Below are 25,542 nucleotides of genomic sequence, written 5' to 3'. Positions count from 1 at the left end.
GGCGGGGGCGTGGAGGCAGGATGGCGCCTGAGGTGGGGGGCTTCTGTGTGGGAGCTCGAGGAAGGCGAGTGTCTGTGAGCTTTGGGCTAGGGGCGGTTGTGTCCTTGGCCTTTGCGGGGTGGGTGAGGGCGGGGAGGTCTGTGGTCTTTGAGGGTTGGGTTAGGGTGTGTCTGGGGGCCGTAGGAGACCGGTTCGGGCTTGCCAGTGGGCTTGGAGGGGGTGGGTAGGAGGCGAGTGTGGGAGGGGGACCCAGTCATCCAGTCTGGCCTTTGGAGGATGGAGGGACGCATGTCCTTTTGAGGACTAGGAGATGCGTTGGATGGGATTTTTGACGGGCATGGCTGTGATGTTTTCGGGAACATGTAGAAGGTGACAGGCGAGGGGGAAAGGACTCAGTCCAGGGAACTGAGGACTGTGACATGCACTCAGGGTTCCAGGAACCCTGGTGGCCACCCCTTCCCCCCCGCGTTTAGGCTTGGGCACCGGGGAGGGCCATCTCACCTGAATCGGCCCTTCCAGGTTTCCATGGCAACTGACAGCCCAGTGCCGGCGTTCTCTCAGAGCCTGCGGGGAGGGGAGCGAGCTGGCGCTGGAAGGCTGCTCACCCTTTCCTCTCCGCAGTAGCAGTACCTTTGTGCGTGGGAGTGGAGACTGCTCACGTTCTGCCTGAGCGGGGGTTCTTGACAGCTGGGTTTCCACGAGCCCTCTGAAGTATATGCAGAATTTTGCACATTTTTCTGGAGACAGGCTCTATACCTTCCCTTCTATTCTCAAAGGGCTCCAATAAGACAGGTCTAAGGTCTAGACTGTCTTAATCTAAAACAGCCTTCCTCTCCCCATGTCTTGTCTTTTCCAACTGGGGTGGCTTCGTGTAGTGGAACTTGAATGTCTAAGGCTAATATTCAGTTTGATTTGGTGAGAGTTAACGTTTGCATTTAAAAGGCATTATCCATTTCCTTGTTTTTCATGTCCCAGGAAACGCTGGCAAACTTGGAGAGACAAATCTATGCTTTTGAAGGAAGCTACCTGGAAGACACTCAGATGTATGGCAATATTATTCGTGGCTGGGATCGGTATCTGACCAACCAGAAGTGAGTGTCAGAAGCTTGTGGTGTTGGTATTGTGCCCTGGTAATTGTTTTTTGGACTATCTGTGTTCTTGCTAGCAACTTTGCAGGGAGGCAGTAGTAAAGTGATGGTGTGGGAAGTCGTCTGGGGTTTGACTTGGACTCTGGCTTAGCCTCTCCCTCACTGAGTAATTGTGGACAAATCCTACATCTGGGAAATAGGGAAAGTCGGGCTCATGGTACAGGGTTGTGTGAGGCGTAATCAAAGTGCAACAAATGACAGTACCTGACATATCATTTTATTAGTGTTTTCCATCTTTTAATCAGTTGTGAGTTTGACCTTTACAAACTTTGTCACACCTGTGTGCTAACCATACCACAATTTATTTAGTAATAACTATTCTTGAAAACTGTCTAAGCTTTTTAAAAATTTTCAAATTGGAAACACTTCAAGTTGAAATAGTACTGTGCACACTTGATACCCTCCGCCTGCATCCATCGGTTGTTACCATGTTGCCACATTTGCTTTCTCTCTAATGTGTATAAACATACACACACCTATATCTGTACTTAAAACATTTTTAGGGACTCCTGGGTGGCTCAGTCAGTTAAGCATCTGGCTCTTGATTTCAGTTCAGGTCATGATCTCAGGGTCTGGGATTGAGCCCCATGTCGGGTGCTGTGCTGGGCGTGGAGCCTGCTTAAGATTCTCTCTCTCTGCCCCTCCCCCTCCTCTCTAAAAAATTTTTTTTTAATTTTGATATAATTACAGATAACATAGGAAGTTGCAGTAATAGAGCGGTCCCATGTACCCTTCACCCAGTCTTCCCCAATGGTTGGGTTTTATGTAACTGTAGTAGAATGTCAAACTCAGGAAACTGACACTGGTGCACTGTGTATGTGTAGTTCTGTCCCCATGTGTAGATTCCTGTAAGCGCCACTGCGATCAAGATACAGAAGAACTTCATCACCACAAAGATCTCCTGCCTGCTACCCCTTTATAGTTATATCTTCCCTTTACCCCACTTTTTTTTTTTAATTTGGTAACCATTTAAACTGATAACATGACACTTTGCCCATAATTATGTCAGCATTTACCTCCTAGGAATATTTTTCTTACCTAACCACAATTATCACACATAGAAAATTAGCATTACACTAATAGTATCATCTACTATAGTCTTTATTCAAATTCCCCTAAGCGTCCCCAGCGTGCTTTGCTGCCTTGTTTTGATCCATTCGATGTTCATGTATTGTATTTGGCTCTTAGGCCTCTTTCGTCTCTGTTTAGGAGAGTCTCCTACCCTTTTTGGTGGTGAAGTTGTTCATGACATTGTCTTGCAGAATGTCCCAATTCCAGATTTTTCTTTTTGTGACCTCATGAGAGAGTCTTTAAGGATTTTTGGCAAAAATGTTGCATAAGTGATTTGTATGCCTGGTGCGTTGTTTACCTCTATTTTATTGGGAGGCACATGATATATTGTCCCATTATTGGTACAAAGTTTGGGCATATGATTTCTCCCTTGTAAAAATTCATTTTTTTCTCTTTGTAATTGGAGGCTATACTTTTAGACAGTGTGAATATATTGCCCCTCCAATTTTTATTCAGTGGTTTTAATATCCATTGTTGATTTTTACCTGACTCACTTAATATACTGCTGATTCTGATCCTTGTATGTGGATTACTGGCATGTGGAAAGAAGAATCTTCCTTTCATATCTTCTCTCCCTTTTGTTCTCTATCTCTGGCTCTCTCTCTTTAGTATCACTAGAGACCAATGGATTAAAAAAAAAAAATCTGTGTTGAAATCTAATGCTGTCACTTTTTTACTGTAGAGCCTTATTTTTTACTATAAACTTATTGAAATATACACAGAGAAGTGCATACATCACAGACATACAGCTTAATGACCAAGCAAACACACCCATCATTACCGTTTTCAGTGCTTGGTTTGCCCCATATGTGGACAGAGGGAGCCTCGTGCTGATTCCTTTGTCTTTTTGACGTGACCCTTTAAGTCTTTGAGCATTTTTGTGGCTTTCTGTCCCAACAAGGTGTCTTAGACTCATCTTGTCCTTTTCTTATCCCAGAACTGATGCGAGCCATTTCCTTAAGGAACCCTGGTTGGTTCTTTAAATTTTTTTTTTTTTTTAAGATTTTATATTTTTAAGTAATCTCTAAACCCAGTCTGGGGCTCAAACTCACAACCCTGAGATCCACAGTTGCATGTTCCACTGACTGAGCCAGCCAGGCACCCTGTGTTCATTAAATTTTTTCAATTAGGCTTATCTGACAGAAACATTTCATATCACTAGTCTGTGCTAATTGTTTTTAAAAATAAGTATCAAAATAAATACATATTAAAATGACAGTAACTGTGAACCAACTAAAGTAATGGCCTACAGTGGAGCACCTGCCATGTATTGGTAACCGTTGCTGTCTGTGTAGCCATTCAGCGTAAAGGTCGTTTTCGTCAATCCAGAGGGTGTGGAGGCATTTCTGTCTGAAAGTTGGTATTTAAAAAGAGAGACAATGAGAGTGAAAGTTCCTTACATGTGCCCTGGACTGTCTTCAGCTTGAGCCATAGATACAACTTGGTGCTTATGAGTTTCTTGTATGTGTTTTAGAAACTCCAATAGCAAAAATGATCGAAGGAACCGGAAGTTTAAGGAAGCTGAGCGGCTCTTCAGTAAATCCTCAGTCACTTCAGCAGCTGTAAGTGAGGTGGGGGGAACCTTTCTGTGGCCCATCGTGGAGGAACACCTCAGATTTCTGCGAGTTTTCTCTTTCCCTGCTGAGTGCTCTCCAGAGGTCTGTGATAATTTTTCTAGTAACGGGTGGTTTTTTCCTTTTAGGCAGTAAGTGCATTGGCAGGAGTTCAGGATCAGCTCATTGAAAAGAGTAAGTTTATTTTTTTACTTTTTTATTACTTTATTTTTAAGCTGCAATAGCCCTTATATTTAACTCCTATCCAACCATGTATCTGAAGACTACATCTCTTATACTCTTGCCTCTTCTTTCTAGAAGTTAGGAACCCTTTTGAGTCTCCTTAATCATGTCTTTTTTTCCTTTTCCTTTTTCTTTTTCTTTTTTTTTTGAGGAAGAAACTGCCATGTCCTTCCTGCCTCTTCTGTCATGCAGAGGTTGGCTGTAGCTGCTCAAAGACACAAAGCTATGTCTTTGTTGCTGCTGAGTGTTAGGGAGTTTTGTTGTATTTTTTTTTTTTATTTAAAAAGAAAATCTTTTATCATGGAAAATTTCAGATAGATCTGATAAAGCTCCATGTCTCCAATTTAATAATTCGTAGGAAAATCTGATCCTGTGAACAGAATGTACCTGTGTGTTCTTAAATATAAAACACAGAGTAGATAGTGTTTACTTTGTAAGGAAATTGTATCATTCTCCACAGGTAAGCCATATAGTTTAATTCTATTTTAATGTCTAGTGATGGGATATAGATCTGTACGTTTATCTTTCTGAGTCAGACTCTATGTAGCTGTCTGTATTGGACACTTTTCCTGTGCACTGAATCACTCTGAAACATAACCTGCTTTTTGTATTGTGGCTGCATACTTCTCTCAGATGGTATATCTTGTGGCATCCAGTTTTTGTGTTTGTACTGGGCCAGTGATTTGAGGAAGAGGGATTTTGGTAGTTTGGGGATTAGAACTACTCAGTGACTTTATTATCTCTGTGTACAGATTTCTAAATATCTAGAAAATTCTAGAAAATGTCTCTTCGTCATTTCCATTCAGATATTCAAGCTCAAACATTTTATCTAAAACCAAACTCTCCTGTTTCCTTCAAAACTTCTCTGCTCAGTTTTTCTGTTATAGTACTTCTTTTCTCCCTCATTTGAAAGTTTGTAGGCATCTTGGACTCCTTCCTGCCAACCTAATCAATTATAGCAAGTCCTTTTGATTTTTCATTTGCTATGGCTTAAATAAGTTAAATCTTATTTCTTTTCAATTAATTGCCACTTCTAGAATGTAGAGCTAGTATTATCTGCTTTCTGAAGTCCTAAGACTGATTAAGGAACACCCTGGACCTCACTGCCGTGAGTTGAGGTGAAATGATGTCTGACTCCTCAGTTTTCACAAAAGCCTATAATCCTCCTTCTGGCTCGGTGGATGGGTCAGCATCTGGCTCTGTACTTAACTACCCACACAGAATGGCTGCACCTAGGGACTCATGAGGAAATGAGCCTGAAAGCCACCGCTTGCAGAAGCTTGCCTGAAACAAGCACTTATGTCTTAAAGGTTTTCTGAAGCAGGTGTAGGCCATCCATACCTGAGATCGTCCCCTCGAATTGAGCTACATCCCTGGAATATGTCATATTGGTATTTCTTGGTCTTCCCTACAAAGTTGCATTTGATGAATTATATTTTGGTCCTATTAAATGTGCTACTGTATTTATTGTAAGAGAAGGTTGCAAATGTTTACTATCATCACTAATTTTTATGATTTTTAGGAATAGTTGTTTTTCCTGAGGGGAGCCTGGGTGGCTCAGTTGGTTGAGTCTCTGGCTCTTGATTTCCGCTCAGGTCATGATCTTGGGGGCTAACATTGAGCCCCACATTGGGCACCGCACTCACCTGGGAGTCTGCTCCTCTCTCTCTCCTCTCCCTCTGCCCCTCCCCCTGCCCCCGCTCACACACGTGCACACACTCTCTTTCCTCTCTCAAATAGATAAATAAATCTTAAAAAAAAAAAAAAAGGAATAGTTGTTTTCCTTGAACAACTAGTTGGGTTTTACTGACTATCTGATAATGGACCGTTTCTTTATATAGGTGCTAAAATGTTCAGTGGTTTTCCTCTGAAAGCAAGTATGAATTTATAGTATGCATTTTGGGAATGAATCTTAGTGTTGCACCCAGCTTACTTAAGTCTTCTATTCCTCTTTTTTTAACTTGTCTCATTTTAAATTTGTTTTATTGGATTTTATTATATGACTCTTGGTAAATGCTTTGAATTCTTTCTAGAATAGAGAATTACATAAATACTGGAGTTTATCAGTTCAAATGGTCAGAGCCCCTTTAAAGTAATTCTGTTGAGTTCTGTCTGTTCTGTCTCACTACCTGTCATTACTATTTCCTCCTCCTTTTTTTTTAGAGGAGGGGGAGGGGCAGAGGGAGAGAGAATCTCGAGCAGATCCCCTGCTGAGCAAAGAGTCTGATGTGGGGCTCCATCTCTGGACCCTGAGATCATGACCTGAGCCAAAATCAAGGGTCGGACACTTACCTGACTGAGCCACCCAAATGTCCCTCTTCCTGCCATTTTTTAAGAGTTTATTTTCGTCTTGATTTTCTGCAGTCAACCTCAATGTGTCTAAGTATGAATTTCTTTGTAATATCTGGCTTGGGTTTCATTGGACTTCTTGAAATGGTGACTTGGTATTTTTTATCAGTTCTAGAAAATTCCTAGCAGTTACCTCTTCAGATACTGCATTTGTTCTGAGCTCTGTCCCATCTCTTCTCCTACTCTGCTTACATGTATGTTAAACTTTCTCATTGTATCCTTTATGTCTTTTATTAGCCCTTCCATGTCTTCTGTCTTTGCTTCTGGGGTGCCCCACTAATTCACTAATTCTACTTTCAGTTGAATCTGACTTGCCGTTAAACCTTTCCTTGATTTTTAGGGGCGCCTGGGTGGCACAGCGGTTAAGCATCTGCCTTCAGCTCAGGGCGTGATCCCGGTGTTATGGGATCGAGCCCCACATCAGGCTCTTCTGCTGTGAGCCTGCTTGTTCCTCTCCCACTCCCCCGCTTGTGTTCCCTCTCTCGCTGGCTGTCTCTCTGAAATAAATAAATAAAATCTTTAAAAAAAAAAAAACTTTCCTTGATTTTTAAAATTTTTTGTTATCAAATTTTTAATTCCCAGAAATTCCACTTAATTATTTCTAAAATCTGCTATGTAATTTTTCAGTAGCTTTCTCTGAAATTATTTTTAAGCTTTCTTTTACTTCTTTAAGCAGAGTAAACCTGGTTGTTATATATTCTGTTTTTAATTTCAGTCTCTGAAGTCCTTAAAGATGTGTTTCTGTTGTTTGTTGCTTCCGCTGGTCATTACTCGTAAAGTCTAATTCCCTGTGTGCCTGGTTATATTTGACTGTGTACTGCTCATTGTAACTTCAGGTATTTGTAGAGTAATTTGAGGGTGAGGATGAAGGTGCCATCTTCCAAAGACTTTATGTTTTCTTCTGCTGGGTGCTTAGACCTCTTTAAATCAAATTGAGGGTCCCTGAAAGACCCAGGTGACTGAAACCAAGCTTTAATTCCATGAGAGGAATGGTCTGCTTCACCTTTACTCTTTTTCCTTTGTACAGAATCTCTCCAGTGTCTCAGAATTTCTGTATAACAAATCTTGTGGAATGACTCCCTGTGTTCTTGATTTTTGATGGTGATGAAATACACATTCTTTTCTGTTAGAATTTTGAGTTACACATTCTTAGATCTCAAGGATTTTGGAGTACAAACCATTCTGAAAATTTTCTTTAAAAGTGCATTACTTTCTGCTTCCTTTGGCTTATGTACCCAAACTAGAATGGTAGAGTGGATTAGCACGGTCCCTCAAGGGGAATTTTGTGCAAATTAGTGAAGGTTTGTGTGTTTTTGTAAAAAGAATAAAAGAAAAACAACCAGGCAGATTTTATCCAGTTTCCTTTAAAGGATCAGTGTAGTTTCTACTGTTTGTTTTATCAGACTCCTCTGAAGCTTTCATCAAACCAGATCTTTCCTCAGCATTTATATCATTCCAGTGGATAAGCAAATGCTGCATGACGCATTGTTGGATATCTTTCTTTCCTCTAAAGTTTTTGTGCTGATCAAAGTTAGTGCCTTGGCACTATTCAATAGGTGTTTTTTGTTTCAGTCAGTGAGAGTGTCTCATTTCTAGGTTTATTACACTTAATCAAAATCTGGCATTCTTTAAAAACAAATTGTTTACTTATATGTCAGTGAGAAATGAACTTAGGTGTCTTTTCCTGGTGAGCCCATTATAGGGTTGACTGACTCGCTGCTGCACTTCAGGGTGTTGTAACCCACCCCTTTTGTTCTCACTCCTCTCCTGCTTCCATGAGCTAAGAAAAGACAATTATTGGGGCGCCTGGGTGGTTCAATCGGTTAAGCATCTGCCTTCAGCTTGGGTCATGATCCCCTGGAGTCTCAGGATCGAGCCTCCGTGCTCGGCAGGGAGTCTGCTTCTCCCTCTGACCTTCCCCCCTGCCGTGCTCTCTCACTCTCTCTCAAATACATAAGTAAAATCTAAAAAGAAAAAAGGCAATTATTCTTTGTGGTTGCACTTTGTAATTTAGCAATGTTTAATCTAGTGTCCCTGGCTGCATTCCCTCTTATAAACCACTTCTAGCCCAATAATCCTAAAACGTGGGTTTGTGCAGAGAACTCAGGAAGCATTGTTTGATGTCACTTCTCTGCTTAGAAATACTTGATAACTTTGCTTTATGTCCTGTTAGCTACTATTTTACGGCAAATTGTCTACTGTTTAGAATTTGACTTGCGTGTTTATAGATCTCAAGGATGTTGAGACTTGAGCACTTACTGTGTTCTAGATATTACGCAGCCACTTGCCTTTATCTCATTAATTCCTAAAATGCTTCTTGAGGATAGGTACAGATTATAAGCTCCTTGAAAGTAGGGAACGTTGCTGTAGTTCCAGCGCCTTGTCTATAAGGGATATTCATTGTAGAGACAATTTCCCGTTTTACAGATGGAGAAACAGGGTGTGAAAGGTTAAGCAACAAGTCAGATCTTTTTTTTTTTTTTAAGATTTTATTTATTTGAGAGAGAGAATGAGAGAGTAAGCGCCTGAGAGGGGGAAGGGTCAGAGGAAGAAGCAGCCTTCCCGCCGCCACTCAGTAGGGAGCCCGACATGGGACTCAGTCCTGGGTCTCCAGGATCATGACCTGAGCTGAAGGCAGTCGCTTAACCAACTGAGCCACCCAGGTGCCCCACCAGGTCAGATCTTGATGGTTACATCACTTCATACTGTCTCCATAGGTCAGATCCTTTAATCTGACACTCGTGGCTCTTCTTACCCTGTCGTGCTATTATTTCAAACCTCTCATTTCTCAAACCATCTGCTTAAGGAATATTTGATTCATTTGTCCCAAATGTACCTTGTGTTTTTTCATCTCTGCACTTTTGCATGTATGATTTTTTTGTACTTACTTTGGCTTCTCATTTTTCAAGCTCCAGCTAAATTCAACCTCCTCAGTGAAGCTTTTCCTGAATAATCCACTCTTTCTTCTCTGGCTCCCGTGGTACTTACTATCCATATCAGTCCTTTGGGACATCTGTTACTGCCTGGGGTGTTATCTCTTCAGAGAAGTGACACAGGTGGATTCTCCATTCACAGGGCTTTGATTCAATTTACACTCTTCTGTATGTTGCTCACGGGTGCTTACAGAACATGACCGACTCATCCATTTACTCAGTACTCCCACAGCAGCTGGTTCAAGATGAGGAAACGGTTCATTAATGTCATTCGGTAGAATTGCAATGTAGGCAAAATTTGCTGTATGTAACTTACCTTTCTTACTTGTCTCCCACCTTTTTAGTTCATCCTCTCTTCCCGTGCCCAGCCCCTACTCTGTCCTGTGCCCCTTCTGTCATCCTGTCTATGATCCAAAGATTTTTTGTGTCCTCATGTGCCATCAGCCTAGTCCCTCCGTAATCAGTGCCTCCACCATTTGCAGTTTTAGAGATGACATTTTTATCATAAGAAAAGGACTGGCTATGGGAGAAGAAGGCTGTCCTGATTGTCCTGATCATACTTCTCCATTTTAGACTCATCTTTTTATATTTTGTTAGAGGTTTTTTGTTTTTGTTTTTTTTTTTTAAAGATTTTATTTATTTATTCGACAGAGATAGAGACAGCCAGCGAGAGAGGGAACACAAGCAGGGGTAGTGGGAGAGGAAGAAGCAGGCTCATAGTAGAGGAGCCTGACGTGGGGCTCGATCCTATAACGCCGGGATCACGCCCTGAGCCGAAGGCAGACGCTTAACCGCTGTGCCACCCAGGCGCCCCTAGAGGTTTTTTTTTTAATTAGAAAAGTATTATATTCTGATTATACTAAGTCAAACTACTTAGAAGTGAATATGAAACAGGTTAATTACCTCGTGTTGAACTTCAGCCCCAGCTTTCTGAGGTAACCAACATTAACAGCTGATATTATCCTAACACAGCCTCCTGTACACACACAACACGCACACACACGCACACACACAGAGTTGGGAATTTTTTTTTTCACTTGGAATTTTAATTATGTCATAAAGGGGATTTTTTTTTTTTTTTTTTAAGAAAGAAATTGGATCCAACAGTACACATTACCTGCTTTTTCACTTACCACACACGCTCCTGCAGGTTGAGTGCATCCAGAGAGAAGCGTGTAGAGTAGTGATGAAGCGCCTGGGCTTTGGAGCCAAACTGTCCTTGAATGTGAATCCCGACTCTTTCGCTTATTAGCTGTGTGACCTTGGGTAGGGTTCTTAAAACTCCAGCCTCTTCAGTTCTCTTCTCTGTCAAATGGTCATCATAGTTGTAGAGGTTTCTGTGAGGGTTGTAGGTATGATATATGTAAAGCGTATAGAACAATGCGTGGCCTCTAGTAAGGACTCTGTTAGCTATTGTTATAACCTCACATTCTTTTCAAAAGCTGAAAATACCCAGCAGTCTGGTTGTGCCTCCTCCCTTGGTGAGTATTCACACTGTCTCCGTTTTCCCCACCATAAACAATGTTGCAGTAAACTTCTTTGTTCGTAATGGACTTCTTATTTCTATTTGACAGTGTCCCAGAAGTGGCATTACTGTGTCAAGGGTGATTTTCATTAACTATAGCGGCTACTTTCTGTGGTATAGTGGGAAATAGATATTTGGTCTTTGTCCCCTGCTCTGGCACACAGCTCCTAAAACCCTTGGAATCTCTGGAGTGCTAAGAATGACTAGTGCATGCTGCATACCAAAGACATGGGGATGACTGAGGGCTGGAGGCCCCTACAGAGCTTAAGGATGGGGCTTTGGGGCCCCTTAGAACTTTCAGCCCTACCTCAAACCTCAGAGGGAGGGAGGAGGGAGAGACTGAGTTAATCACGAGTAACCAATGACTTAATTAATCATGACCGCATAATGAAACTTCCTTAAAAACCCCTGAACTCTGGGGTGCCTGGGTGGCTCAGTTGGTTAAGCATCTGACTTTGGCTCAGGTCGTGATCTCAGGGTCCTGGGATCGAGTCCCACATCAGCCTCCCCTCTGAGTGAGGAGTCAGCTTCTCCCTCTGCCCCCCCCCACTTGTGTGTGTGTGTGCGTGCTCTCTCTCTCTCTCAAATAAATAAATAAATGAAATCTTAAAAAAACCCAAAACCCTAAACTGTGATACTTTTATTGGTGTACAAAGTGAGGTGCTAGGAGGGCAGTGTGCCCAGAGAAAGCATGGCAGCTCCCCGCTGCTCCCCATACCTTGCCTATGCATTTGGCTGTTCCTGAGTTGGCTCCTTTATAATAGACCATTAACAGTAAATAAATTTTATCCCTGAGTTCTTGGGGCTGTTGTAGCAAATTATGAAACCTGAAGAAGGGGTTTAGGGTACCTCTGATTTATAGCTCGTTGGTCAGAAGTATGAGAGGCTTGGGACTTGGGACTGGTGTTTGAAGTGGGGGGGCATGCTTGTGGAACTGAGCCCTTAACCTGTGGGTTTGCCCTAGTTCTGGCAGTAAGTGTCGGAATGGAATCAAATTGTTGGTGTCTGGAGAATCAGGGAATTGATTTTTGGTTTTGGAAAACACCCTAGACTTTCCAAAAAGAGTATCACCATTTACAGTCCTAGAAGCATAGCTTGGGAAGGCCTGTTATAGATTATTATTGAGATAAACTACTGGGAAAAGTGAATACTTTTTAACTCTTTATTAAAGTGAATTTTTGAATCCATACAAATAAGGAAGGTAAAAAACAAACCCCTGTATACCCATCACACTGCCCCAAATCCCAGACCATGGTCAGTGTCCTGTCCATACCCGACCTACTCTCACTTCCACCTCCTGTGTGACACTCAAAATCGTAGACGTCATACCATTTTCTTGTATATTCATGTTTCAGTATGTATCTCCAAATGATAGGTTTTTAAAAATTGTGGTTAAGAACACTAAAAACAGGGAAGCCTGGGTGGCTCTGTTGGTTAAGTGTCTGCCTTCGGTTCAGGTCGTGATCTCAGGGTCTTGGGATCGAGTGCTGCATCGGGCTCTCTGCTCAGCGGCAAGTTGTCTTCTCCCTCTCCCTCTGTGATCTCTCTCAAATAAACAAAATCTTTAAAAAAAAAAAAAAGAACACTAAAAACAATTTCCACAGATTTTTTTTTTTTTAAGTCGGCTTCACACCCAGTGAGGGGCTTGAACTCACAACCTGAGATTAAGAGTTTTGTGCTCTACCGACTGGTACCGTGTTGCACAACAGATCTCTAGAGCCTATTCATGTTGTGTAACTGAAACTTTCTACTCCCCATTTCTCCCTTCCCCTGGCAGCCACCATTCTACTCTCTGCTTCCGTTGAGTTTGACTCTTGCAGAGACCTCACATAAATAGTGTCAATGCAGTATTTGTTCTTCTGTGACTGGTTTATTTCATTTAGCATGATCTCCTCCTGGTTCATCTGTGTTGTAGCATATGACAGGATTTCCTTCTTTTTTTTAAGGCTGAATAATATATTGCACTATAGTTATATACCACATTTTCTTTATCCATTCATGCATTGATGGACATTTAGATGTTTTTCACATCTTGGGTAATGTGAATAAAGCTTCAGTGGACATGGGAGTGCAGGTATCTCTTCAAAATCCTGATTTCAGTTCTTTTGGATAAATACCCACAAGTAGGATTGCTGGGTTGTACGGTAGTTCTATAAAAGATAGGTTCTTACCACTGTAATGACACCAAGGAAAAAAAAATCCCTAAACAAAACAAGTATTACTGTTATATTTCTTTTCAATGCTAAATAGTACTCCGCTATATGAATATACCACATTTTATTTATTTATTCATCAGTTAGTAGTCATTTGGCTAGTAGTTGTAATACTGCTGTGAATATTCATGACAAGTTTTGTGTGAACCTGTTTTCATTCCTCTTGGGTATATAGCTAGGAGTGGAATTGCTGGATCATTTGGTAATTCTGTCCTTAGCCTTTGAGGACCTGCTAAACAGCTTCCCAGGTGGCTGCACCATTTTCTATTCCCATCAGCCATGTATGAGTGTTCCAGTTTCTCCACATATTTATATATTTTTTCTTGTTAGGCTTCCTTCTGTGGTCATATCTAAGAAACCATTTGCCTAATCAGATGGGTTCTAAGAGTTTTATGTTTTTAGCTCTTACATTTAGGCCTCTGATACATTTTGAGTTAATTTTTGTGTATGGTAGGAGATAGGGGTCCAACTTCATTCTTTTCTTTGAGGATGTCCAGTTGTCCCAGCATTCTTTATTGAAAATACGATTCATTGAATTGTCTTGTCACCCTTGAAAGCCATTTGACCCTAACTGTAGAGGTTTATATCTGGACTTTGAATTCTGTTGATCTGTATATCTCTTATGCCAGTACCACACAGTCTTGGTTACTGTAGTTTTGGGTAGTAACTGTTTTCCAGTTTTTATATGAAATTGGTTTTCCTGAACCTTTAGAAGACGATTCATCAGGGGCGCCTGGGTGGCACAGCGGTTAGGCGTCTGCCTTCGGCTCAGGGCGTGATCCCGGCGTTGTGGGATCGAGCCCCACATCAGGCTCCTCTGCTGTGAGCCTGCTTCTTCCTCTCCCATTCCCCCTGCTTGTGTTCCCTCTCTCGCTGGCTATCTCTATCTCTGTCAAATAAATAATAAAAAATCTTAAAAAAAAAAAAAAAGACGATTCATCAGCATACTTTTTCTAGCTTCATAGCTGTAGAGCTCCCTCTTCTGTTGCTTTCATGACATGTTCAAAAATAGGGTCTCTTGATTTCTGAGATCTGTTCCGTTTCTCTCTTCTGCTTTTTGGGGACCATCTCTTTCTTTTACTTGTGTACCCATATGAGACTCAATTTGAAATCCCTTCCCAGCACTTTATAATACAAAGATATAAGAAGAAGGAAACTGGTCCCTGGTCCTGTTGTCCACATAACCCCTTCCACATAACCCCTTTTGACAGTTTTTAGAAACAGTGTACAAAAAAGAAAAAAAAAAAAGAAAGAAACCATGTACATATTTGGGCTCCTTCAATAGTCGAGTAAAGTGAAGTGAAAGTATTCTTCCATCCTTACCTATTATGGTTTCAAGAAATTCCTTTCAGGAAAAAATAGGTATACCACTGCCAGAATACATGTAATTGTTCTTAAAAATACATGTTTATGCAAATTCTTTTTGAATTTGCTTATTTAATATATATAAAGAATATATTAAAATTGGGAATATGTGTCAGCTGAAGAATATTACTAATTTTTAAATACTATTTTTTTTAAAGATTTTTATTTATTTATTGGAGAGAGAGAGAGAGCATGCGCACAGGGAGGGGGAGGGGCAGGCAGAGGGAAAGGGAGAAGCAGGTTCCCCACTGAGTAAGAAGCCTGATGTGGGGCTTGATCCCAGGATGGGATCATGACCTGAGCCGAAGGCAGACACTTAACAGACTGAGCAAGCCATCCAGGCATCCCTTAAATACTATTCTTAAGATTTCTCAGAGTAATGGGGCTCCTATCCTCTTGAGCTCCCTTTCTTGATAGACAGGATTCTTGTACGGTTTGGGGAAGGAACCCAGGGTTCTTGTATAATTATTAATCCCATTAGTGTACTCGCTGTTTAAGTGACCTATATGCAGCCAGGAGCAGGTATTCCTGCTTGCATGGTCCCATCCCCCAGCTGTCCTTAGGTAGGTTAATTCTGATTACACTGTTTCAGATTACTTGTGTTTCCGGAACTCTGGTAACTTTGATGCTTTGACTGTACAGTATCCTCTCTGTCAGCCAGTATTTTCCTGGCAGTTAGAATGTATGGTCCTGGAAGATGGGAAATAGTCGCTTTTTTTATCTGGCAGTGCTCAAAAACATCTTTCCTGGCTGACGGACAGACTGCCTGAGGAGTGCTGCTGATGCTTTTGGGACTTTTGTTTATTCCCTCCAGGGGAGCCAGGAAGTGGGACGGAAAGTGATACTTCTCCAGACTTCCACAATCAGGAGAATGAGCCCAGCCAGGAGGACCCTGAGGATCTGGACGGATCTGTGCAGGGAGTGAAGCCTCAGAAGGCTGCTGCTTCTGCTTCCTCAGGGAGCCATCACAGCAGCCATAAAAAACGAAAGAATAAAAACCGACACAGGTCAGTGGCAGGGACCTCCCCTCTCCCCCTCCAACCCGGCCGCCCCCACTGCCCTGCCCAGAGCTGCCGTGACCATTGCTGCAAAGGGACTTTATACTAGAGTAAAAATTCGTCAGAATTGGTGCCGTCTTTCTGTCGCAGATGGGGAGAAATTGCTTTGGTCCAAATGAAACAGGCGACATTTTCGCCAGTGGAGGAATGGGTGGGCGTTAGAGTAACGGTGAGGGAAGAGAGCCTTCTCACTGTTTGTAGTGTAAAAGAATTTCATTCCATAAACACTCTTTTTAATACGGTGCATCTGAGGAGGAGAAGGGGAAGTCTGTAAAATAGGACTTGGAATATGGCACTAGTACGTGTTGGGAAGCTGCCAAGTGGAAGAGAGTCTTTTGCTCCTAATCCTGGTCCCTGCCTGTGCTTACTCTCTTGTGGGTGGACAGAGCTGATTGGACATGCTTTTTTTTCTTTTTGAATACTAGGTGTTTGATTGCTTATGATTTCTTTGTTTTATATATCTCTGTAATATGCTGATTTCAGATATCAGAGAGGAATAATATAAAGTCTGTAAGATATGAGAGTACCTTTCTAGATAATGTTTGTCCACTGTGTGTGTTTTGTTTTGTTTTGTTTTTTTACAGTGCGTAATGAGATAGGAATGACATCAGTGGACAGAGAGGTCAGGTGTCACCCAGAGAGGATTTTAGCATTCATTCTGCCTGGGGTTTGTATGATAATGCCAGGACCTATTAACTCAGATAATTAGAAATTATACAGCTGTACTCAGAGACGGTGATGCATAGCTTCTAGAGTGGGCAATCTTGCCCTCAACCTCAAACTTTCTTCTGGCAGGCATGAAAACCAGGTATCCATATGCTGGCTTTTGTCCTGCTCCTCCTAGGAGTTTACATACTGAGGTGAAAGGGCGCCAGCAAGGAAGGGGCGGGGTTCCCTGTCCTCCGGTGCCCTTCTGGGTTGGGTTGCTCTACAGACTGCGGGATATTCCTTCACACATCGAAGGCATTCACATTGTTAGCTTCGTGGTTGCACATGGGGATGATAGAGAATGAACTTGAACTGGTTTAAGCCTCCTAAGCATCAACAGATTCTTTAATTCTTTTAAGAAATTTTCTTGTCAATGGTGGTGGTGATTTTTAGGCTGCAGAAATAGTTATTTCCTCCAAATAGTGACTCAAGATCGCTGCTTAACACTTTCCTGCAAACCAAAAATCACTGTGCCAGTCTCATGACTGCAGTAAGAAATAGCAAAAATTGCACAACTTTTTTTTGTGTGTGTAAGGTTAAAGGCTATTTGATCACTGTGGTAGGACTAATGCTAGCTTGTCACAAACAGTAGCAGGGAGCCATACTCTTAAAATATTTTTTAAATTGTTAAGGTAATTAAATGCCATGCTCTGTGTTGCTTTTAAATTTACGACAGTGTTATTTTAAAGTAATGGTTCGTTTCCTGTTTTACAGTGTCTAGATTAGGGGGACAATTCCTTGAAAGTTTCTGGGACATAATTTCCATTAGTGATACAGTAGATGGCTACTGTTTATTGTAGATGATACTTCCCTTTTTTTAATGCCATGATCGGCTGACTGATAAAAAGGAATTAGACATGAACTTAACTTCCTCCTGTAGGTTTCTAGTAGATTTCTATAGGAACAGCACTTCTTCCTACCCTTTTTTCCTCCGGCTCCCAGAGCTAACTCCTTCCAGAAAAATAGAAGGATTTATAAAGATCTTGGATGTTATTTGTTGCTTTCACAAATGGTGTTTTCTGTTTGGAAAGCAGGATCCCTTTGTCATCCCCCTGGTTTAATATCTGGCTGGCCTCCCTTGGCTGTAGGCGTCTATGTGCCCCAAGGGAGCAGAGTGGAGCTGATTTGCCTTCTTTCTGTGTGAAAAGATTCAGTGCACCAGAGTGGCATCTCAGGGGCCAGTGAAGGTTCTCAGATTCCTGCCATCTTCAGTCAGGAAGTGTCCAAACCCCTTGCCCCTGACTCTTGTCTTTGTGGTTCTTTCAGATTGTGGGAGGGTGGAGCACTTTGTTCATACACATTTGTACATTTGCAGTCAGTACAGTACTTGTTTCTCCTCCCAGCTTACCACGCCCCATATACTCAGATAAGTCAGCAGTAAATTATTTCAACAAGTGTCTGAATGCCTTCTGTGTGCCAGGCACTGTTGAGGGGTGAGTAAAGCAAAGTGGAAATGAATATGTTACTGTAGCAAAAAGGAGTAACTTTCAGATTTGTCCTCAAAACTTGAAATAATAGCGTACAGCTGCTTTTAGAGGTTTTTACTAATACACAAAACTCTGGAATTCTTCTAGGTAGTTTGTGACATTTTCATTAAGTAGGTACAGTCTAATTTGTGAACAAAATTAAGTGAGGCTGAAAATTAGATTTTTTTAAAGTTTTATTTATTTATAGTAATGTCCACCCCCAAAGTGGGCCTCAGACTCACAACCCCGAAGTCACGAGTCTCTTCCGTCTCTTCCTGAGCCGGCCCGATGCCCTAAAAGTTAGATTTTTGGTTTTAGTTCCTGGTTTGTACCCAGTGTACTCTTCCCCAAATGACTTAAGTGAGGTGGTTGCATAAGAGATATTGAAGTTGTGCTTTCTTCCAGCTTCACTCTTGCAAACATGGGCCAGGAGGAAAATAGAGCATTTTGCATATTGTTTTAGCACCTGTCTACAGTGTGAAAGGTGTTGGAACCAGCCAGAGAGCTGATGTCATGCTCAGGGTTAATGTTTGCTTTGGAGGTCTGCCCAGAACCATGGCCTGTTAGCCACGATGTCCTAAACAGCCTCCCCCCCCCCGTACTGTCCCTTCCAGATCCCTGAGGCTCAGGTGTTTGTGGCTGTCAGCTCTCCTTTGTTTTACGGGGGTGGAGGGGTTGGGGTTTTGTAGATTTGGGTGCTCTTTTTTTTTTTTTTTAAAGATTTTATTTATTTATTTGTCAGAGAGAGAGCACAAGCAGGGGGAGCAGCAGGCAGAGGGAGAAGCAGGTTCCCCACTGAGCAAGGAGCCGGATGCAGGACTCGATCCCAGGACCCTGGGATCGTGACCTGAGCCAAAGGCAGACACTTAATCGACTGAGCCACCCGGGCACCCCGATTTGGGTGTTCTTAGTACTAGCCCTGACACAGACAGTTACTAAATCAGGGGCAAAGTGATGTGACTCTGCAGTTTTCTGGAACAAGACTGTCACCGAAGTTTATTCGTTTGACCCTTGGCTTTCTAGGATGAATGCTGTAAAAAAAAGAGTACCGTGTTCCCTGGACATTCTTAGAACTTACCACTTGAGTTAAAAGTTGCAAAATGTTTTCTTTCAAAAAATTTATAATGTTTTTATCTTTTATGTTAGAGTATATTGTGCTGAATTGTTAGTACGGTCTTCAAAGCACCCTTTCGTTATATGACTAAACCCTTCTTTCTCTATTTCTTCTAATGCCCTATTTATATTTTTCACTACAATTACGTATTTTAAAAGTTCTAACTCTGAATCTGGCAGCTAATAGACAGCCTGCAGGTGCCTCGTTTTCTAATGAAATAACTTTTCCTTTCATAGTCTGTTCTTCTGATACGAAATCCAGTGAGGGAAGGGACTCTCCCAACCACAGAATCTTTGGTGCTTTGATGTTTGAAACTTTATGGCTTAAGATTCTTAAAGCTGATTTTATTTCTACGAATCTTGCTAGGGTGGCTAATCGACTAATTTATTCAATTAGTGTATTAATTTCTATTGCTTTCTTCCTTTCAAATGCTGCCCCTCAGCCCGTCTGGCATGTTTGATTATGACTTTGAGTAAGTTTGATTTGAATTAGTATTTGTGCTGTGTTGTTTAGTGTGTAGAGACCAATATGCCTTTTTGAGACCTTTCTAACCCATAGTTTATCTGTTTAATTGTAGGTATGTATATTAGGTTAGGCTGGGAAGTTTTTTTTAAAAACAGAAAAACGTGATGGAGGTAACATTTTATTTAATAACTTAAGCAAAATTAAGTAAACTTCACTTTTATGCATTTTAATTTCTTTAAAAATAGATAACCTTTATTTTAATTCACATTTAAATTGATTTTCTGGCTTTGCTTCATAAGGAGATTAATAGTTTAAGATCTTGATATTTTGCTTTGGAAAGATTTAAAAATTAAAATTTGTGTAATTTCTTTTGTTTCATGTCCAGAAATACAAACTCCTAGTCTCTTTCCTGTTCTTAATCATTATGTGTCTCAGTGATTATCAGTGATATAGTTACAAAGCTAACACATTAACATAGAGCATGCCCTCTTAATCCAATCTCTTTAATGCATAGTACTGAATAGTTTTAAAATTATATGGCTTTCATAACTGCTGTATATTTCTTTTTGTCATCTAAGTTTGCCTTGTGGCGAGAGTATCTGCTTATGTTTTAAAATACTTGCTTAATAATATCTGGGTAAACAACTAAATATGACATAGTCTAATGAAGAATGTGGGTTTTACTTAACCAAATAGTCTTTGTTATAGCTTGTGCCCTATGCAGTAGCTGATTCCTGGCCCCTCTTTCTGTAAATTAAAATGCAAATATGTTTTATCTTTTCTATCACAGGATTGATCTGAAGTTAAACAAAAAACCACGAGCTGTAAGTATCAGCCAGACCATTTCAGAGAGCCTGGTGATTTTGTAGCTAATTAGAAAATGTGTTCGTCTTCAGAGCTGAGTGTTCCTAATCTCAGGTTACAGCTCTCATTTTAAAGGCTGGGGTATCCATTTGGATACACTTCAACTTTTAGGTGTTACTTAGGTTTTTTTATGTTTTGGATAGAGAGAGAGGTCGCACATTTTTACTGAAGAACAATTCCCTTTGATTAAAGAATGACTTGTTAATACTAGTCGTTTTTATTTTTGTTTTGTTTTGTTTTGTTTTTGATTGGTGAGCTCAGGGAGCCCAACAAGGGCAGAATTGATGTTTCGGTCCCTCTGTGGACTTGGAAGTTGGGACATTTTCAGATGTGAAGTATTGTCTATTACATTTGAAGTGGAATCTTTGATTATAGAACAGCCCCTAGCAGAGTTGTTGATGAATTTTTTCTTAGGTTTCAACTAGTGTTCTGAGAGTAAGTTGGGACTCTGTTTTTCTCTCTTTAGGACTATTAGAAGACCCATTAGTGCAGAAGCTTCCAGGCTGTAGAGCCCTGCTTCCCTCCTCCAACCTCACAAAGATACATACCCCTCACCTGAGTGCGCGGCCATCCACCTCTGCTTTCCCAGACCCAGTGCCTGTGACTCTGAATAGTTTGTTCTGAAACGTGGTGACAAGTCATTTCTGTAAGACCACATTGGATCGTTTACTGTGTGTCATTTTTAGTAACAGAACTGTAAGAAGACCAAGACATGGTTATAATTCCAGCAAGTTGCTAGCTGTGCATTTCTCCCTTCTTGGAATGAATGTGTCCCCCCAAACTGGCTGGCACCAGCTTCATCTGTGATACCCATCTAGAAACGTTCTCTGGTTTTGTTTTATGCTGAAGGTAGAACATAGGTCACGTTTCAGAGGGAGGCTGTAAATATCGGGCATTTTCTTATTTTGTTTGTGTTTCATTATTTTTCTATTGTTTTTACCATCTTCTTTTCTTTGGGGACTTTTTGTAATACCGTTGTACAGCTCATACCTTCCTGCCGACGTATCTGATCATCTGCTTCATGCAGTTGCCAATATTCTCAACTGAAAATAATCTGGTTTACCATAAAGAAAATGGGGAACTTGGCTCTGTGTTTTTGCAGGGGGAAGGTAAAAAGGGTTTATTTAATAATTACCTATCTTAAATCTTTCTACCTTGGAAGCAGTTTCATGTTCAAGGAACAGGAGAAGCTGAAAAGCCTAAGTTTAAATCAATCCTTTTAAAATAGATATTTTTATTCTTTTATATAAATAAAATTTCACAGGTGTTGACTTCTCATGCTTTACTTTTAAAACCTGAGATTGTTTTTTCGCTTATTTTATTTATTTGTATCATGCCTTGTGGAAATTTCTTCCTTTTTCCATTTTTCTCTCTTTTTTGGTATCTGCCTGATTAAACATTGCTCTGAATCACTAAGGTATATGGAAAGGCTCAACACTGCACCCAAAGCGGGTATCGTATGGGGTTCTTGAGCAGATTGAGAGGGAGGATCTGCGAGCACCTGCAATGCCCAGCAGACCCCCTTCCTCACAGGGTTGGCCGGGCTGGGGAGCTTGCCGATTTGTTGAACCTGCTTCTAGAGTGGTGCTCGGCCTCAGCTGCTCACGGGAATCACCTGGGAAGCTTAGGGACCCACTGATGCCTGGGTCCTACTCCCAGTGACTCTGGCTGGGGTGCAGTAACTGGGATTTCCTTCCAAAGAGTCCCTGGGATTCTGATAAGAAGCCAGGTTGAGAACCACTGCATGAGGAGTGTTTGATTGGAATCCTATGTTGTGAATCAGTCTAGAGGATAAGATTTGGGGCCCCATCTTTCCTTCGACACTGTCTAGTCGTAGTCCTGGACTTAGGCCCATATCTTTGTTAGAACAGATATGTTCCATTGTGATGATATTGGTAGAGCTGAATATGGATGGTGTCTGTTAGCGAAACGAGTCTTCCTTGTCAGATGTGCAAAAGCTTTCACTCTTGTTCTCTAATAAATTTTTTTTTGATTCTGATGCTAATTAGATGTCTTTGGTAGCAGAACTCCAATGTCAGGGTTTTTAAGAAAATAGTTTCTTATATTTAGATTGTTCCTTAAAAAATGAAAAAAACAATTATAAAGCTAAAACCATAGGGACCAGAGGATTTCTGTACCCTCCTTTGTCACTTTCACTCCTTTCCCGGGAGAGAGAAGCGGGCCTTCCTGCAGTCTCCGTGGCCTGGAGGAGAGCACACCGCAAACCTGAGAATGTTTCTTTCATAGTTTTACATTTGCTTGAGATCTGGTGGGATACCCTTAAAAAGCTGTACTATGTAAAAACATACCTGTGTATCTGAATACACAGGTATGTCTGTGATCATGGTTAGAGGTAGGCTGCTTGCTTTATACTTATGTTCTCTGTAAGGTTTTCAATCATTGATTAGGGGACTCCCAGGTTTTCCTGTAAACTGGCCACAGGCTGAAGATATTTAAGTTCTGAGAGCCTGCTTATATTCTCTAAATTGGGGAGGTTTAGGCAAAAACCCCAGGAGATGCCTACCATGCTTGTGATATTTGTCACTTTGGTTACGAACTAAGTTTGTCTGGCAGACTTAGATGTGACCAGTGACCCTGTCAGAGTGGCTGCCAGGACCCCTGAGAGGGGCTTCCTTCTAGGCAGGCCTTCACTGGATTATTGGGGTCTGGAATAGTATTTTGCTTTAGGCCTTTAGCCTTCTCACCTCCACAATGGGAAGAAGTTGCCCTTTGCTTCTGTTGGTTATAAGACATTTTAAAAAATCCAGGCCCTTGGTAGTTCTATTTTATGTCTTCTTCTGGGAGGATGGTGTCTGTACACAGCTCCTGAGGGAGGCTCAAGTATGCTTGCTCTTCCAGGGGCTGAGGAAATCGTTGATTTTGTTGAAACTCCAAATGTTCTAAGTAGCATCAGACCCTGCAAGCTGAAGATGGAGAGCCGGGACAGCCCACAAAGGAGAAGACCGGAAGGTCTGTGGGGCCAACGGGAGGGCCTGAGGGAAGTGCCAGGAGCTGGACAGGGCCGGCGTGGGCCGAGAGCACGGGCGTTCAGAGCTGCTGTCCGTCTTGGGGGCCTCCAGAGTGCTCTGAGAAACAGAGCCTTTGGGTGCTGTGGAATACTCTGTAAGTACCGTACAAGGAGGATTGTTGACACCTTGACCTGTGTGATGAATAAGGGAATTGAAGCAAGTATTTAAATGGCCTAACTTTGAAAGGAGTAAATATGCTGTTTTGAAACACTCTGAGACCTAGTTTTTGCTTTTATTCTGACTTCTCTGCCCCTCAGCCTCACTTCCAACTACCGAGCCATGAATGACGACGTGTAAAAGTGCATGTGTGAAGCCCGCCACCAGGGCTGCTTCCCTGGGGCCGTGTGGAGTGCGAGCGTGCGTCTTTTACACGTATACTTCTCCGGATTGCTGCCCTGCTCGGGGCCGGGGAAGGTGACTAAGGAGAACGAATTGGGACTCTCACTGCTGTGTTCATGTAAATGTTACCGCGTCTGAATTTTCTAAGTGGTAAACTTCAGGATTGGAAACAATTTTCACTTTGGAAAACTCTTTCTGTAGAGTAAAAGTTCTCACTGCTAAGACGGGCTGCGGTGTTGATTCCGACCCCCACACCAGCGCAGGGTGGTGGTCCCCAGAGAGGAGGGTATGGAGGATGGCCCATGGTTTGTGGGGGGCACATAGCAGGCCTTCAATTTGTATTTATTTTCTGGCTCAGCCTTTTTTAGTTGTCACTTTGAATGTGTTCTATAATATGCATAAATATTCATTAGTACATGTAGATAATTGATAAATAAACGGTAGGTTGAACCACAAGCAGTTGCTGCGCTTCAGCCATCTTGATCTTCAAACCGGGCAGTTACCCTGATTTAACACCATACACGTGTTGGGGGTATGTATGCGCTACGTGTTTACTGTTCGGGTACAAGTATAACCTTCGGAGGCCCCTGGCCGATAGAACCCTCCTCAGATCCCCACCCCCATAACTTATTCCTGTACCCTAAGGAGGCTTTAAAAGATATAATTTGAATAAATAATGCATGCAAATGGCATATATTCAAAGAGTATAGGAGTATGGTCAGTGAAAGAGTAAGTCCATCCGTCCTCAGCAGCCAGTTGTCCTTCCCAGAGGCGGTTCCTTGTGTGTCCTTCCAGAGGAGCTTTGTACACATACGGGCAGTACGCACACAGGCATGTGCCTGTTACAGAATGGTAGCATACTTTTTCCACCTAGTAATACAGCTTAGACAGCGTTCTATAGATGCAGCTTATAAACCTCGGTTCTGTTGGCTACTTAGCATTCCTTTATATGCGTGCACCACAGTTTACTTAACCCGACCTCTGCCGACAGCATTAATGCTCTTTTTCATCTTTTGCCGTTTCAGGCAGTGTGGTAGTGCCTTACATTTTGCAAATATGATTCTTAGTGGTGGGATTGCTGAGCCATGGGGAATGTGTCAAAGGGTTAAAACACAGATCTCACTGTGACTTGTATCGCCCAGATCACTTTTTAAATGTGAGTACATGTATTTTTTTCTCCTTTTCCATTCCTCTTATTCCTCTAGATCCTGAGGATTTTTCCTGGGTAATTTGTTACCCATAACAGTTGGAATTTTCTGGAGCTGTCAACTTTGTAAAAGACAGGACTGTTGCCTCTGGTGATGCTTTCCAGAGAGGAGCTGCAGATGCCATTAAGAATTCCCATTTTGGGACGCCTGGCTGGCTCAGTTCATAGAGTGTGGGACTTATGATCTCAGGGTCATGAGTTCAAGCTCTACACTGGGTGTAGAGCTTACATTAAAAAAAAAAAACAGTAAGCAAAGAAAAATGAATTCCCATTTTTGCCTTAGCACTTTCCATATTATTCTCTTTAGAGTCTTGTTTTTGGATCCTATTGAAGATGCTTGTCTCTAGGCACTTGGTTCAGGCTAGTGTCCATGGCCGTGGGGGCTCAGCTGCCTCCTGCCACACAGGCAGTCTTACCAGGAGGCGCCAGCAGGTGGCAGGCAGAGCCCCACAAGTGCCCCTGGCCTTTAGTGGGGCTCTAATCTGGAGAGCCGCCAGCATCTGAGCCCTTGGGCCCTTCCCAGATCCAGCAACATGCCCAGTGCAGTGTGGGGTGGGGTGGGTTGCCTGATCCCTTCCTTCTACCTAGTCTTGCAGCCATTTCTTAAATGGGTGAGCAATTTAAGATGGCCAGTACCTGCGTTGAGATGGCCTTCAAAAGGCCATATCCCAGGATGACAGCCTGGGGCCTCCTCCCCATCCAGGAACTAGCTGGAAGGATTTACATACCATGGCCTGGGATGGCTTGAGTTTCCTTAATTGTAGGGCTCTACTTCCTGTCTCTTTTCTGCCAAATCTCCCACACCCTTCCCATGAACAAGGAGGTCCCCAGAACAAGCTCTTAGTCACCACCCTCTACTCCACCCACTCTGGTCTAGGGAAAAAAAATGAGC

At 42.0% G+C, this 25,542-nt stretch overlaps 1 protein-coding gene across 5 annotated transcripts; it reads left to right on the top strand.

Annotated features, from left to right (window-relative positions):
- The first annotated feature begins 942 nt into the window (after positions 1-942).
- Positions 943-23,665, top strand: MEAF6 (MYST/Esa1 associated factor 6). Of its 5 annotated transcripts, none has more exons than XR_004622403.1 (8): positions 943-1,091; positions 3,694-3,781; positions 3,922-3,967; positions 15,215-15,407; positions 19,189-19,218; positions 20,002-20,035; positions 20,542-23,198; positions 23,362-23,665. XR_004622403.1 is itself a non-coding variant. In XM_019804496.2 (7 exons), the coding sequence occupies exons 1-7, from the start codon at positions 967-969 to the stop codon at positions 20,548-20,550; spliced, it is 525 nt and encodes a 174-aa protein (XP_019660055.2). In that variant the 5' UTR covers positions 943-966; the 3' UTR covers positions 20,551-23,665. The 5 variants fall into 5 exon arrangements, 2 of the variants coding, with proteins under 2 accessions (XP_019660055.2, XP_011228921.2); XR_002143647.2 differs by adding an exon at positions 19,324-19,381 and having other exon boundaries at positions 20,542-23,665; XR_858452.3 differs by lacking the exon at positions 19,189-19,218 and adding an exon at positions 19,324-19,381 and having other exon boundaries at positions 20,542-23,665.
- The last annotated feature ends 1,877 nt before the right edge of the window (positions 23,666-25,542 follow it).

This window comes from Ailuropoda melanoleuca, chromosome 2 (assembly GCF_002007445.2).
Source record: "Ailuropoda melanoleuca isolate Jingjing chromosome 2, ASM200744v2, whole genome shotgun sequence".
NCBI classification, from domain to species: Eukaryota; Metazoa; Chordata; class Mammalia; order Carnivora; family Ursidae; genus Ailuropoda; species Ailuropoda melanoleuca.
The sequence above is the reverse complement of the archived record's forward strand: the minus strand, read 5'-3'. Positions and strand labels throughout refer to the sequence as shown.